General features: G+C 48.4%; 1 protein-coding gene across 1 annotated transcript; it reads right to left on the reverse strand.

Annotated features, from left to right (window-relative positions):
* On the reverse strand, positions 1-8,425 carry UCMA (upper zone of growth plate and cartilage matrix associated). Its single transcript, XM_006085806.3, has 5 exons — positions 8,282-8,425; positions 7,889-7,954; positions 7,691-7,786; positions 3,337-3,435; positions 1-396 (listed from the first exon to the last, which is right to left on the reverse strand). Exons 1-5 carry the CDS (start codon positions 8,337-8,339, stop codon positions 299-301), a joined length of 417 nt encoding a protein of 138 aa, XP_006085868.1. The 5' UTR covers positions 8,340-8,425; the 3' UTR covers positions 1-298.
* Between the last annotated feature and the right edge of the window lie 7,376 nt (positions 8,426-15,801).

The following is a 15,801-nucleotide window of genomic DNA, read 5'->3' on the forward strand; positions in this document are numbered from 1 at the left end:
GTTCTATGGAATGGGACTCCTACTTTGGGAACAATGGCTAAGCAAGGGGCAAGTAGATTTGGTGCTAGGCAGCCCCACAGGCATTCGCTCACCTCAGAATTCATTTGCAAAGAAGCGAAAGCCAGGGCATTTTAATCTGTCAGAATGAAAGGCCTTCTGTGTTTACCACAGCAGGCCCCAAATTGAGACCCTTTGAAGGGGCCTTTTTTGTGGGAGAGAGTTGATCCACACCTGGGGCGGAACACCTGGGTGAGTACGTGCATTTCAAGCTCCATCTTCTAGATTCATCAGGATGAGGTCAGATGTGGTGGCGGTTATAGAGATATGACGGGTACAGGCCATCATAGTGCCACTGGCGCCACTGCTCAATAGCCTCCCGGTTTCTCTCTTCTTGTTCTGGGAGGAGAGATGAAATCATGTTAGGATAGAGAGGACTCTGACCTGAAGGCAGCCACCAAGCTCTCTTGGAGCTGTCAACCCAAACCTCCCACCCGTGGTGCCATGAACCAACACCTGTGTGCACTGGTGACAGACATCAAAGGTTAGAGCTGGCAGGGCCTGCCTGGCTTTGGCTTTGAAGGTGGAAGCCCACATGTGCTGCCACTATGCCTTAGAAGTGGGAGCTCAGCACTGTTTGTCCTAGAGCAGCGGTTCTCAGCCTGTGGGTCACGACCCCTTTGGCGGTCGAACGACCCTTTCACAGGGGTCACCTAAGACCATCCTGCATATCAGATATTTACATTACGATTCATAACAGTAGCAACATTGCAGTTATGAAGTAGCAACGAAAATAATTTTATGGTTGGGTCACAACATGAGGAACTATATTTAAAGGGCCAGAAGGTTGAGAACCACTGTCCTAGAGCTTCGGAGGCAGACCTGTTATTGCTGCCTGTGATGCTGGTGGTTTTGAGTAGAGTTGCAACCAGGAGCCAAGGCAGAGCTGAGTGAGGCGCTAAACTTTCCCGCCCACTTTCCCCAAACCAGGTCCGGAGGCCTGGGTAGGTTGATAGGCCTTTGGGGTGGATTTTCAAGGTTGCTCTTATCCAGAAACCCCCCTCCAGACCACTGCCTACAGTTCCTCCCTAGGAAATCGGGAGTCCTCCTGGTTCCCCAAGGGAATGCCTCAGCACTTGCTTTAATGAAGCAAGAACCTCAGGGAGAGGAGGAACATCCAACTGCTCTCTACTATTCTGAGAACCGGTGACTTTGTCAGATGAAGATAGCTAACTGGAACCAGGGTCCTGGGGGAGGAGGGGGAGAGCTGTGGGTGTGGGGGCCTCAGGGAAGAGCTGGGAGCAGGCCTGGGTGCAGGTTTCCAGCAGCCTGGCCACTGCACATGACTCAGTGCTCCAGGCAGAGGCAGGGGAAGGGGAGAAAAGTGAACTTGTACCCTCAGGCCAGCCCATGCCGCTCTGGGGAGACCCTCTCCGGGCCCCTCTGCTTTGCCCTCCTCACTCCCTCACGGCAGTCCTTGAAGCAAATATCTCCAGACCTTACACATTTGATTATCCTTCACTTACAACAACACGAGTTTGCCGGCTTCGTTCAGACCCCTTACCAGCAATGCCCCTTGGATAGTCATGTGTCCTGTCTCAGGATGAGGTTTGAAACTGTAAAGTGTGGATTGCAAAACCTCAGGCTGGTGGTGAGGACTGAGCGGTTCAGCCCGCTGCCTGACGGAGCAAGTGCTCAGCAATGACCACGGCTGCACCGCCGCCCGGAAGGCCTGCGCCCTGCCCTGCAGTGTCTGCATCTCTGTGGCAAGGCCTGAGGTCCCTGACCTTAGTCTCCTCTGGCTTTGGTGGAGGACCCGTCATCCCCAAGGCATCTGACCTCTCATCCTGATTTCATCATGAAAAGGAAAACAGTGAGTTTTTCTGCCCAGGTGCCAGGGATTTGGACTTGGAACATTTAAAAAGCCACAAAATAAAATGCTGTTATTAATGCTATGAGGAGGGGGAAAAAGCAAAATGCTGAAGGAATTTTGGAGGCCACATTCTCATTTTTAAAATGCCTCTCCCCAAGCTGTCCACCAAGGTAAACAGAAGTGTTTGCCTCTGAGTTATGACGCCTGAGTTGTTCCCAGAAACGTCTGGTTTGCCAGGATCCGAGCCTGACACCTGCTGCAGGCTCAGCCAGGTGCCGCCCCAGCACAAGGGGCTTGGCCTGCAGCCCTCGGGTAACTGGTGATCCTATCCTCTTCATTACGAGGTGCCCTAGGAGGGTGGTACCTCTCAAACGCACCAGTGCAAACAAGCCAGGAGGTGACAACTTCAGAACAGAAACTGCTGGCCTTCTCTGACAAAGGTGGCCTGAATCGGGCCTATGTCTAAGCTCACATGCCGCCCGGAGCTTTGCTCAGGATCATTGCAGTCTCAAAAGACCAAAGAAAGGAGCACGCGCGCGCACACACACACACACACACACACACACACACACACTCACACACACACACAGGCCAGCTGGTCTCTCACTATTAAATGTACCAAAGGATTTTTACTCGAGGGTACTCAGTAGATCCAAGGTCAAATGCAACCCGGTGGAAGGCTGTGTGGTTCAAAGATAGAGCCTCCCTTTAACCTCACCCACACCCACTCCCAGCTGCCTCACTGAGGCCGTGATGAAATCGGCGTTTCCTTGGGGAAGCAGGAGCCCTGTCTGCCCAAGGGTTGAGAGCAGACATGAGAGGTGCTGATTGCCTAGTGAGACGCGAGGCAAAGGTGACAGCTTAGCAGGGACGACACTAGAGCAGCGAGGTAAGGGCACAAGCAAACCACATACTGCAAGCACGCCGACGCCCAATGTTATGCGTGTTTGGAGCCTTCATGTCACCTGTGGATGTTGGTGTTGGAAGTGGGGAAGGGTAGAGGCAGGGCACCGGTGACCAGTGCTTGCTGAGTTTTCCTGGTTTACCTCCACCCGTCAGATCAGATGCTGATCATAGTGACTAAGTAAAGGGAGGCCTTGGTTTCCCAGGTTGGGTAGTTCCTAAAGCCATTACATTGATGTGAGTCTAAGACACTTAAAACTGAGTTTGAAATCCTCCCAATCCAACTCTACCAGTACTGAGTTCACCAACACAGACAACACGGGCCACCACAGTGATCCCCAAGCAGGAGAAAATGCAGTCAGCCCCACAGTCCCTGAGCCCATGGTGACCGAGGGGTACTATCCTTTTCAGTCCCTTCTCAGGTTCTATGTCCATTTATGACTTTCTCCCTTCTCTTCAAGATTCCTCCCTTTCTCCTCTAACATGTAGGGAGAAGTAGAGACAACTCGTGGTTTTCCTGCAAAGCCCCACTTCCCTGGAGACGCTGGCTAAAGAGCTCGTACCATCATTTTGCTCCTCCACGAAGTTCTCAAACTCGTTCCGTTGTTCCTCGTGATATTCTCTTCGTAGCTCGTCAGCCCGCAGTTTCTGCCTGTTCTCCGCTGTGGAAGGGTAAGAGGTGAGAATTGCCACCAAGAACAGGGGCATTTAGGGGAACACCCGTTATTTTGCCTAAGAAACGTAATCGGGTTTGGAAGGCTTGTTTGTGAGGGCTAAGGATGGGGGCTTCACTGAAATGGTGTACTCCTGGCATAGACTTTCAAACTTGAAGGACCTAGGATGTCTTCCCATCCAGCTGCCTCTTTGTGCAAATGAGAAGACTGAGACCCCAAAAGATGAAGCAATTTAATTTCAATCATAAAATTAGTGGTGTATCCACTTAGAAACTAGAAGTTCAATGATCAGAAATGAATTATAGCCCAGTCGGTGTGGCTCAATGGTTGAGTGTCGACCTATGAACCAGAAGGTAACAGTTGGATTCCTGATCAGGGCACATGCCTGGGTTGTGGGCTCAATCCCCGGTAGGAGATGTGCAGAAGGCAGCCAATCAATGATTCTTTCTCATCATTGATGTTTCTATCCCCCGCCCTCTCCCTTCTTCTCTCTGAAATCAATAAAAAAATATTTTTTAAAAAAGAAATGAATTATAAGAGGGAGTCATCCAACTTAAAGTTCATTTCACTTTAATTAATACCTTCAAATCCATTCAACATCTTAGAGCACCTATCATGGTCAGAATGTATGCTACGCACTGGGGTTAAAGAGGCAAGTAAGAGTGATTTTGTCCCTCTACTAAGAGGCATTACGGCTGCTGATAGAAATCTAAGATGGTCCTGATACTCATGCCCCTAGCTGTGCTAATTCCCTCCCCTTGTGTGGGGCTGGTCTAGTGATGTGCTGCTAATGAAGAGAATATGGTAGAAGAGGTGGAATGTGACTTCCCACATAGGTTACAAACAAGACTGTGGCTTCCGTCTTGGGCTGGTTGTCTTCTTTCTCGGTTTTGCTCCACTCGGAGAAGCCAGCTGCCATGCTGTAAGCTGTCTATGAAGAGGCCCACTCATGGCGAGACACTGGTGTCCCTGACCAATAGGAAGGACCTCAGGCTTGCCAACAGCCAGGCAAATGAGCTTGAAAAGGAATCTTCTCACAGTCAGGGTTTGAGGTAACTGCAGCCTGAGAAACCTGAGCTGGAGGCTACCAGCTCATTAGACCTAGATTTCTGACCCTAGCAAATGTGAAACAACAAATGTCCTAAGCTGCTAAAAATTGAGGTAATTTGTTCAAGCTGCTAGGTTGGGGGTTGTTTGTTATACAGCAATAGATAACTAGTACAGGATATGGATGATCAGTCAAATTTCCTGATGGAAACGCTAACCGCAGGCATCCCTTATTTTGTAAGGCAATGCATTCCAGTAAAGTTGGCTGTAAACCTTTTTATGAGGAATTCAAGTTCCACATGACAAAATTGGAAGTACACTTCTATGGTTGGAAGAAATACACCCAGTAAACACTGAAAATTGTCACTGAGAACACATGAAGATGGTGATCATTCCTTGGCAGTTGAACAATGAAGTTCACCAACACTACCTTGAGCCCAAAGGGAATCCCACCTGAACGACCACATTCCACCTCATTAGCAGGTGCAGCTGTTTCCCTCCTGCTCTAATTTAGTCGAAAAACAAAACCTCTACGTTTTAGATCTAAAATAAATTAGATTCCAAGTTCATCCATTTCTGCCCTCAAATCTGCACATTGACCTCTTTGGTGTGAGAGCTGTGGAAATTAAATGTGGAAATGATTTAAAGTGCTCTTGGTTTCAAGACATTTCTTTTGGCCCTAGCTGGTGTGGCTCGGTGGATAGAGTGTCAGCCTGAGGACTGAAGTGTCCCAGGTTTGAATCTGATCAAGGGCACATGCCCGGGTTGCAGGCTCTATCCCCAGTGATGGGAGTGCAGGAGGCAACCAATCAATGATTCTCTCTCATCATTGATGTTTCTATCTCTCTCTCTCCCTCTTCCTTCCTCTCTAAAATCAATAAAAATATTTTTTTTAAAAAAAGACATTTCTTTTGTCTGGGCTTCATCTGGAACATCCACGGCAGCAGGAGGCTGTGTCTGGTGCAGGAGGAACTGCTCCCTCAGAACGCTCATCCCTCCCAGGAGGCGAGGTGTGGTTCCCCTCACATCAAAGGGGGAGGCTGAGGTGCTGTTGCCCCCACCAGCTTGGATGTGCAAGAGGAGGTGGGGTTATGATGGAAGCAGGAAAGCCATCGCTGCCTGCCCCACCCCACAGTATAAGGGTGCTGGAGAAACCATCTCAAACCCTTCTTGAAAGTAAGGAACTTACAAGAATAAGTAAATTAATTAAAGACTAGTTATTTATATTAGGTTTATATTATTTAACTTCACTCAGATGAAAAATCAAGTTATTTGAATTGGTCTCAGTGCAGATTCCTTCGATAAATCCCACGTTTTCCCCACACTTGTGCCTTCACCTACATAGTTGCGGGAATCTTTACTTTGGCAGAAGGAATTGGTACTCCAGTCCATCCCCATGCCTCACCTCTTGCCCCACATCCACACATTTTTAGGAGGCGATTCACTCAGAGAGGTGAAGTGATTTAATCAAGGCCACACAGCTGGTCAGGGCAGGGCTGGGACTGGGGCCTGAGCTCCAGGCACCCACACTCCACTACTGGTCAGAACACACTGTGCATGACAAATCTTACAACCCACAAGCTCCGAGGTGCTACAGGTGCCAGAAAGCTGCTGGGGGTGGGAGCGGGGGTGGGGGTGGGGTTGAGGTGGGGGTGGGGTGGGAGGCAGGGGTTTAGACTCTAAGCAGGTGCTTAATGAGCCACGCCAATTCCTAAGGAAGCATTTGCCAACCCTGTGTACTCCAGAAAAGCAACAGCCTTCCCAAATGGCTTTTTTGGAGGTGCCACATTGGACCTTTGCCTTACATTGTGCATTGTGTACAGCTCTTCTCAAAAGCATGCATTTTATCGGATTCGTTCCTCCTTTCACCCTAAAGTGACCTGCATCGTTACCCAGAAGCTTAGAGGTGTAAGATGCCTGTCCCCTGGTTCCAAATTCAAGTTTATCACTTGCCTTTTACCCAACCCGAGACATAGTTGGGCACGGATCTCCTGTCCACCCACTGAAATTGACAAGGGACAAGACATGAACTCAGGTGCACCCTAGGTATTCTCCCGGCTGCCCTGGGCTCCCCACGACCAACACACTGAGCTTCTGTTTGAGGTGAGGGACCTCTGGCTTCTGTCGTGTGCCTCATTGTTCCGCTCAGCTTCCAAGGATGGAAACTATTTGCCCTAAAATTCACACCTGCTCCCCACTGGAAGTCTGCCAGAAGGTTGCTTCTCTGATTTCTATCAAGAACTGCCCAGTCTCCATCAGTCTTTTCAGTGATTCTTGACATTTGCAAGCTTTTAAGTCTCAAATTGTATGAGGCCTGGAAATTTTCCCAGTTTGGTTAATATTTATCCAGGTGTTTTGGGGTTTTTTTTTTGTTTTTTTTTTCTTAAAAAGGAATTTTATCTCCCAGCATTTTCCACTCTCTTCTTCTCCATCATTTGAAAACACTCCTGTTATTTTTACGGAGCAAGTTAACTTGCTGAGCGACACAAAGAGTTTATTCAGACACACACACAAGCAATGAATCCAGCCCCAGACTGGGAGACAGTCAGCACCCACAGCCCTTGGAAGAATCTAGTTCAAGGGCAGAAAACGCAAATGCCTTTGAGGGTTGACGGGTCATGGAAATGAGGGTCCCTCTCGGCAGGGGCCACCAGAAGCTACTTCAGGCTGAAAGGACACATACTTCTGAGCTCAAAGCCTCCCAAATGCACTGGAAACAAAAACTTAAAGAAAACACTGCTGGCTGAACACCACACTTTCAGGGGCTTGTGAATAAGGAAACTTGGGCCCCGGGAGAGGAAGTGGCCAAGGCCACTTAGCAGTAAAGCTGTCACCAAACCCACACTCCTGGCTCGGAGTGCCATGTGCCCTCTCCCTGCTCGCAATGCTATTGCTCTTGCATAGAAGGGCTCACTTTGCAGTACCCCAACAAGCACACACGGAGGTATTGTCTCTGTCCCAGCTAGAACGTAGGTTTTCCCTGGAATGTTTCTAACTTTCTGCAATCGGGATGTATCTCATCATCTCTTTGTTTTGTACCCTGACAGCAGTCAGTCGAAACAGATGTGACCTACAATCCAGGAGACATGGGCTTTCTAACTAAGAGCTGCAGGCCCTTTGATGCCCATGGGCCAGCTGACTAGGAGCGAGAAGGAACCAGAGGGGCCAGCAGAAGGCAGGTTGTCAGCATCCTTACCGTTGACCTCATCTCGGGATTTGGGGGACCGTTTGCCACGCTTCTTGAGGAAATTCGAGGCATCCGATTCCTGCATGAAAATCTTCTGTCCCACACCTGGAACCCGAAGGAGGCCAGTCACAACCCGCACGGGCTCACCAGGGCAACCGCAGGGGCTGGCCCACCCGCCCTGCACCCCTGGGTGGCCCCTGCACTCACCTTCCTGGGCCTCTTGTCCGGCCCCCTGCCCGGTGCCCACTGATGCGCCGGTCCCCTCCTGCAGCACTGTGGGCATGAGCAGAGAGTGAGGGCAGCACACCGAAGGGAGCCTCACCCCAGCCAGGCAAGGCCAGTCCTTCCCAGGACAGTGTGGTTGCCGGGCCCCGGTCGGGGGTCCTGGGTCACACACACACCAGCCCCAAGAAACCACCAAGCAAACTGTTTTCTCTGTGCTGTGTTGTGTTACACACACACACACACACACACACACACACACACACACACACACGGCACAGCCATCTTATAGATAAGCACCCCGCCCCTTTCTCTCTGGGCCAGCCACCTGACAGCCTCACCTAACACCAGTCCATCCCCCAGCCTCCCCTTACTCACTGCACAGGAGCACAGTGGCCGAGAAACAGGCAACAAGGAGCAGCTGTCTCCAGGCCATCTTTGGAGAGGATGAGGCTCCGTCTGGGAACCACAGGACAGGTGGAGAGGGTTCTGCAGCCCAAGGCCTCTGGGTCCTCACTTCTGTGTCAGAAAGGCCGGGAGAGAGGGAGGAGAGACTCAGGAGGCTGGGATGCCACTGAGGAGGGAGTGGGAGGGGTCTGGGTCGTGGCTTCCATTGGCTGCTCCAGCCTGAGCACCGGAGATGGTTTTGGCACCTTGCAAACCTCACAGAAGCAGAGCCTGTCCTTGGGGCCTGGGCTGAGACAGATTTGCAGTGGCCTTTCCCAGATCCGCACCCAAGGAGTTGCTGTTGGAATGCCCAGCCTCAGAGTCAGGATTCCAGAGACCAAGAGCAAGTTTAAAGAGCTCCTGGCATCTGCTGCAGGGGAGGTGGGGACTGCAGCCCGTGGGAGGGACCAAGCGGGGCTCGAGGGGGACTTCCACTCAGAAGTCAAGCAAAGAGGGACCAGGAAGGCGGGAAGACCCCCATCAGGGTGACACTTGCATGGACAGGTGGACCATTCTGATAGTCATCAGAGTACCCCTCACCTTGACACTTTGTCCCCAGCTGATGCTCACTCTCAAGCAAAGCAGGGAGCCTTCGGTCCCAGAGCCCTTTCAAGACATTAAGGAAGAGGGGCAGTCAGCCTTCCTCTGTAGAGGGAGAGTCACGGCGTGGACAGAGCCCCCCTGGGCATACCTCTGTAGAAGGAGACAAAGGCAAAGCCCATGTAGGGGAGGAGATGGGCTCCGGAACTGGGGATGCCAGTAGAATCAGAGCTCTACGGGGTCACAGGAGCACAGTCCCTTTGGAGATGTCTTGACACTATCATCTATCATGAACCATCCTCAATTCTTTGTTACCTGCTAAAGAGTTGATTTTGGCCTTGTTTAGAATTTCCCTAATGGTGGTCACCGCTAGACTAGGACACAGCCGACACACCCACCCGAAGCTCCCCTTTCATCAGGCTTGCATGGAAACATCCCTTGTGTACTTAGACCATTGGCCAAGAAAAGAATGTTAATGGCAGGAAAATACTAGTAACTGGCAGAGTAAACAAAATAAATGGGTTGGTTTCCGCCCTGACTGGTTTGGCTCAGTGGATGGAGCATCGACCTGCAGACTGAAAGGTCCCAGGTTCGATTCCGGTCAAGGCCATGTATCTTGGTTGGGGGCACATCCCCAGTAGGAGGTGTGCAGGAGGCAGCTGATTGATGTTTCTCTCTCATCGATGTTTCTCTCTCATCGATGTTTCTAACTCTCTATCCCTCTCCCTTCCTCTCTGTAAAAAATCAATAAAATATATTGTTTAATAAATGGGTTGGTTTCCAGTGGAGGAAAGTGCCACAGACACCTGTCCAGGCCCCTGGTGGCTGGGAGCATACGCAGGGCTCCCCGTCCACATGGCTGACCCCACCTACGGGGGTGGGCTCTGCATGATCCACCCAGGAGGGGCGGCAATGTGCATGAGGACACGACAAGGAATTATCTATCAGATTAACTAGATGTCCCTGGGAGAGGGTCGGGCCACAGGACAGAGTGATATTGATGGGACTCCTGGGTGAAAAGAGGGTATGGGAAATACCTGTGATATCCTTGATACCCTAATTCCTCTCGCTGCCTTTTTTAGTTCCATTTATTTCAATCACATGTATTTACCTGTCCAACATCTCCAAAGACAAGTCTTGAAGGACAAGGGTTTTCAGAGTCCAGTTAGAATGGAAGGCACTGTCCCAAGGCCCAGAGGAGTGAGGCCCCTTTGAGGAACTGCAGGCAGTGCAGTATACCAGGGCACAGGCGCCACAGAGGGGCTGGAGGCAGGTGGGCCTGGGTCACAGAAATGAGTCTGGCCTCCACCTCTGTGAGGCAGTGTAGTGTGACTATAAGCACAGGCCCCGGGCCAGGTTCCCTGGGTTCAATCCTAGCTTTAGACTTAAGCAGCTGCTTGGCCTTGGGCAAGTCATTTTACCTCTCTCTGGCCCGTTCCTTCCTCTCTCAATGGATTGATGCAAGATTACAGTTAATGCATCCAGAGTTCTTAAAATCATGCCTGCAGAGCATTGTATATATGTTTGCTATCATGACAGTAATGACCATTGAATGATTTTGAGCAAGGAAGCGACTTGAGGTTTCTTTTATAAACACCACCCTCCCAGCCATATGGAGAATGAGAGAGATTCGACTCAAGTGGTGAGACTGAGAGGAGGCTTTTGCAATAGTACAGGTGAGAAATGATGTTGGCAAAAGGCAGGAGAAAGCAGGAATGGAGAGGACAGAGCATTTAAAAAGATTGAAGAAATATAATCAATAGGATTTGATGACTGACTATCTAGGGGCAGTGAGAGGTTTGGAGGTGTGCATTTCAGATGGCTGCCGAGTTTCTAGTTTGGCAGCTGGATAAATGGGTGGCGAGATCACTCAGTGAGGTGGAGAAAACAGAAAGAAGAGAGAGCTCAAAGGACATGGCATTGGAAAAATCAAGCCTACAATACTTTAGGATTCAAACCAGGTCTTCTGAGGTCAAATCCAGGGCTCTTTCCATTTTCCCATAACCATAATTTTGTGACGATACCAAACCATCACCAATTTTGAAGCACTTTCATCACCACCAAAAGAAACTTCATACCCATTAGCAGTCACTCCCCATGCCCCTCAACCCCAAAGCCCTAGATCACCACTGATCTGCTTTCTGTCTCTGTGGATTTGCCTATTCTAGACACTCCATCTAAATGGAATCATACAACACGTGACCTGCTGTGACTGGCTTCTTTCATAACACTGTGTTCAGGGCTCCTCCATGTTGTAGCATGTATCAATACCTCATTCCTTCTTACTGCTGAGCAACAGTCTACTGTAGAGATAGACCATTTTATCCATTCACCAGTTAAAGAACATCTGGTTGTTTCTACCATTTGGTTATTATGAATAATTCTGTTCTGAACATTCTTGCATACTTTTTTGTATAGACAGATGTTCTCATTTCTGTTGGGTAGATACCTAAGAATGGAATTGTTGGGTCATGTTTGACTTTTTTGAGGGACTTTCACATTATATTTTAAATGTTCATTTATTCCTTCCTTCACTGCTGTGAGGTCTCTTTTAGGAGAAGTGTCCACCTAATTCATACCTGAAATGGTGTCTGGCACAGAATAGATACTCCATAAATGTTTGTTGACTTAATCAGTGAAAACACTCTTAGTTGAAGGCATTAAAAGGAAGCATTTATGAGTTCATTTCAATGGACTATTCAGAAGAAGGTACCTGTACAGGGACTCCAGATGTCCAAGTTTGTGTATCACTGGGTTAAGGGTTTTCCTCAACCAGAAGAAATGAATTTTGAAATTTATTTATGAATTGCCTTAGAGGGCGAGCAAGGCAGCCTTAACATTCCCTTCACCTTGACTAAACTTTAGACAGGTTTCTTCCTGACTATGGCCCCTGACCTTTCTTTATTTAGAGCATTTACTTTAGAAAACTTGCAATTAAGTAAGTAATAACTTGCAATTATTCTGCCCTTTTGAAACTTATACAAATCTTCTCCCAGCTTCTTGCTAGTTTTGCAGCCCAAGAAATTTCTTTCCCAGTGACCTGGGAACCATCTTTTTGAACTGAAAACAATGGAGGCAACAACACCCCCTCCTCCAAGTCTCTGTAGGAGGGTACATGCCTGACTTTGGTGGGTTTCTTACTCCAGTTGTGAAGGCCAACTAGCCAACACAGGTGTCCTGCTCTTCCCCCCACCCCAGCTCTTCTCTCTATTCTATTGAAATAGTCTAGAATAAAGTCCTCCTTCTCTGTTTAACTTTGTCAGTGCAATTTTAATTTTGATAAGGGCAGCAACTCAACTTATCACCTGACCCATCATAATTGTAGGTGGAAATGGTCTTTGGTGAGAGGGTTTCCATGCAAATGAGATCACCAGATGCCATAGGCCAACAGTAAGCTCTATCCCGAAATAAATATATAAAAGCCCATTGTCTATACCTAATGTTAAGACTATAACATGTTCCTTTATTTCACTTTCTTTCCAATGGACTAATTATGCTCCTGAGCCCCACCTCCCACCATCACCCATTTGATAAGGTGAGTTAAGGATTGTACCAAGAAGGAGACTCATAAGCCTTGAAACCAGGGGGTCCCCAGAACTCGGCTTCCTTAGGAGCCCCCATGAAGAATATAGATGAACACCTTTCCTCCCACCTCCTCAAGCCTCAGAAGCAGTGCGAAGGAAACACCTTAGATATAAATATGAAGGCTTGTTTCTTGAACAAGATAGTGACAGTTTGCAAAAAAGTTTTAACTCATTTGAAGTCCCTCTAGAGCTGACTATGTTGACATGGTGTGGAAAATGAGGACTTCGGGCGTCAGGACAACATATCTAAAACCTTTCTGGTTTCTTACTTTCCTATGAAATACATTCATTTCTCTAAGACCTAGCCAGAGTGTCATGAGCTTCTTTACAGCTTTTTCCCCTGTGTGTCATGGAAATATTATCAATCCTGATGGAAACTGGCTTGAAGTCTCCTAGTGAAATTTTCTGTCAGGAGCTGTCTCCATTCAGAGCTTATCTGCATCACTAGCTTCATGTTCTATTCCCAGCATGACCAATGACTTTCTTGAGTCTATAGAGACAGTTATAAGCCCTTCTCTGTGTCTCACTTTTCCTGTTATCTCTACAAGGAAGCCAAGAAACATTTGCCCTCCACCATCACCACTAGGACGGATGACGTGTTAGCTGAGAAAAGCTTTGAAAAAGCCATGGAACATTCTACAGCTCCGTGGAGTTCTCCATGAGAGCACCATAAAGGAGCTGGTATTCTGCACGCAAGCACTGTTATGGCAAGTTGCTAAATTTCAAAATAAACTGTTGAACAAAATAGATCAAGAGACACAGAAGTATGGAACAGACTGACGAATCTCAGAGGGAAGGTGGGGGAGGGTGGATGGGAAGAGATCAACCAAAGAATTTGTATGCATATATGCATAGTCATGGGCACAGACAATAGGGTGGTGCAAACCTGGGGCAGGGACAGGGGCAGACTAGAAGTGGTCAATGGGGGGGGGGTACATATGCAATACTTTCAACAATAAATATCTAATAAGTAAATAAAATAAAATATCAAAATACTTCCTCACCAGTTGATCAATCACCGGAGCCATCTTCCTAATGCCCTCTATCACCCCAGGTGCCCCAGGCTTTCCTCTAGAACCCCCACTTTCCATAATCCATTATCTAAAGGGGTGATGCTTGGCCCAGCAGGGAACCTCTAGAACCCTGCTCTGCTCTCACAGCTAGCCTTGATTCAGATTGGTCAGTGTTAATCCTGTGCCAATTAAACATTTTAACATCACTTGATCAAGGTTTTTTTTTATAATTCCCTGGCCCCCTAAATTTGCCTTATATTTATTCCACCTCTTTTTGCCACCTCTGTACTATTTTCCCCAACCCCCATCAGAAATCCCATACTTATTAGTTCATGTACAAAGATTCATGTACAAGGGAGTTTAAAGTATATTTATTACAAAAGTGAAAAATTGGAAACAATCTAAATAAAACAGCAGGGCACACATTATGTTGCATGTGTGAGAGGAGTTTGTATATCAGAAATGTTTTGAAAGACATGGGAACATGATAATATCACAATAGTATTCCAAGAGGAAGCTACAAGAGTGTGTAGGTAGTGAAAGATATCCCACTAGAGCAAGTTCTCTTGGTTAGCTGAAGAATCACTTTAGAGTAGGAAAGAGTAAGCAAGTGATATACTGGTAATGGAAGGGTTATCTTTCTGAAAGAAGATAACCTTGAATGGGTAGATCTTCATTGTTCAGAAAATGAGTCACTTTTATCAGGACTAATGGGAGGGGAAAGAGGGATAGTGAAGGAAGAGGTGAGGTGAAGAGTTGGTTCAAGTCAGGGGTAGGGGCCTTGGGGAGGTCCTGACCCAGCATTCCTTGGGCATTTTGTTCGTGGGACCAGAAAGAGCTGATCTTTAAGATTGCTGAGATTCGTCAGACCTGGGCTTGAGATCCTAGACTGAGAGTCTCCTGGGGCTCATCTCTCCCCAGAGAAATGAGGGAAGGCCCTTTGCTACCTGGGCAGCAGCTAGAGCAGAGCACTCGGTCTCCACCATCCAGCCTCCACCCCTGGGGGCGCTGTGCCAGCACGGGCCTGGGTCCCTCTCCAGTAGCCTGAGATGACCAAGACCCTCTTGCTTCCTCTGCAGTCTCCTGCCTTTTGACCTAAGAGACTGAACCACAGCCCTTTTCCTGAGTGCCCCAGCTTTGGGAGTGGCACCTGGGGGCTGGGGTTGTTGGTGCACCAGCCTTAACCTCCATCGCTTGGAAGCTGACCTGTCAGGGATCTGAAGAGGATCCCGGTCGGGGTGGCTCTGAGCCCCTCTCCCGAGGATGACACTTGAGGGTGAGAGGCCCACACTCAAGGCGTCACTGCTCTAGAAGAGGATGACAGCTTCGCAGTTACAGCCCGTTTAGGAACTAAAGACTTGACCCAGGTGCTGACTGGGACACAGGTCACCGAGGCCAGGTCCAGCACAAACCCCAATCGCATCAGACCATTGTCCCAAGGTCAACCTCCCAAGATGCAGCTGAGGCAGGTTGTGTGGCTGCCCACAGGATCCCTGGCGTACAGCGGAAGAGGCTAAGCTTCTGGATTCTGCTGTTGCCTTCAGATGGGGAGGCCTGAATGCTCTCCCTCTCGGGATGGCTGGAGGTGCCTTAGCTTTAGCAGTGGTCGGCAAACTGTGGCTCGGCAAACGGTGGCTCGGGAGCCACATGCAGCTCTTTGGCCCCTTGAGTGTGGCTCTTCCACAAAATACCAACTTCTGTGCATGGTCCACGAAATTTCAATCGCACTGTATGTGCGCGCCCGCATGTGGTATTTTGTGGTATTTTGTGGAAGAGCCACACTCAAGGGGCCAAAGAACCACATGTGGCTCGCGAGCCTCAGTTTGCTGACCATGGCTCTAGGGCAGGGGTCCTCAAACTTTTTAAACAGGGGGCCAGTTCACTGTCCCTCAGACCGTTGGAGGGCCGGACTATAGTTTAAAAAAAAACTATGAACAAATTCCTATGCACACTGCACATATCTTATTTTGAAGTAAAAAAATAATGGGAACAAATACAATATTTGTATTTGCATGTGGCCCGCGGGCTGTAGTTTGAGGACCCCTGCTCTAGGGTCTAGGGATGTGCTTCTCAGACCTTACCACACATTCCAGTCTCCCTGGTGCTTTAAAAATATCAATGCCTGGGTCTCAATCCCCACAATTCTGTGTGTGTGTGTGTGTGTGTGTGTGTGTGTGTGTATAATTTGAAAAATTCATGTCTTTTTTTATCAGCAAGTGCTAATTAAAAAGTCCCTGAATCATTTAATTTTTCCAGCTTTATTAAGGCATCACTAACAAATATAAATTGTATATAGTTAAGGTGTACAATTTAA

The sequence above is a fragment of the Myotis lucifugus genome, unplaced genomic scaffold (genome assembly GCF_000147115.1).
Source record: "Myotis lucifugus unplaced genomic scaffold, Myoluc2.0 scaffold_22, whole genome shotgun sequence".
In the NCBI taxonomy this organism is placed as follows: Eukaryota; Metazoa; Chordata; class Mammalia; order Chiroptera; family Vespertilionidae; genus Myotis; species Myotis lucifugus.

Excerpts from the sequence above, each read along its gene's own strand:
- UCMA (XM_006085806.3), bottom strand. The coding sequence starts at position 8,339 with ATGGCCTGGAGACAGCTGCTCCTTGTTGCCTGTTTCTCGGCCACTGTG. Across the intron at positions 7,787-7,888 it reads CGGACAAGAGGCCCAGGAAG|GTGTGGGACAGAAGATTTTC; the intron begins GTGAGTGCAGGG and ends TTCGGGTTCCAG. Across the intron at positions 3,436-7,690 it reads ATCCCGAGATGAGGTCAACG|CGGAGAACAGGCAGAAACTG; the intron begins GTAAGGATGCTG and ends ACCCTTCCACAG.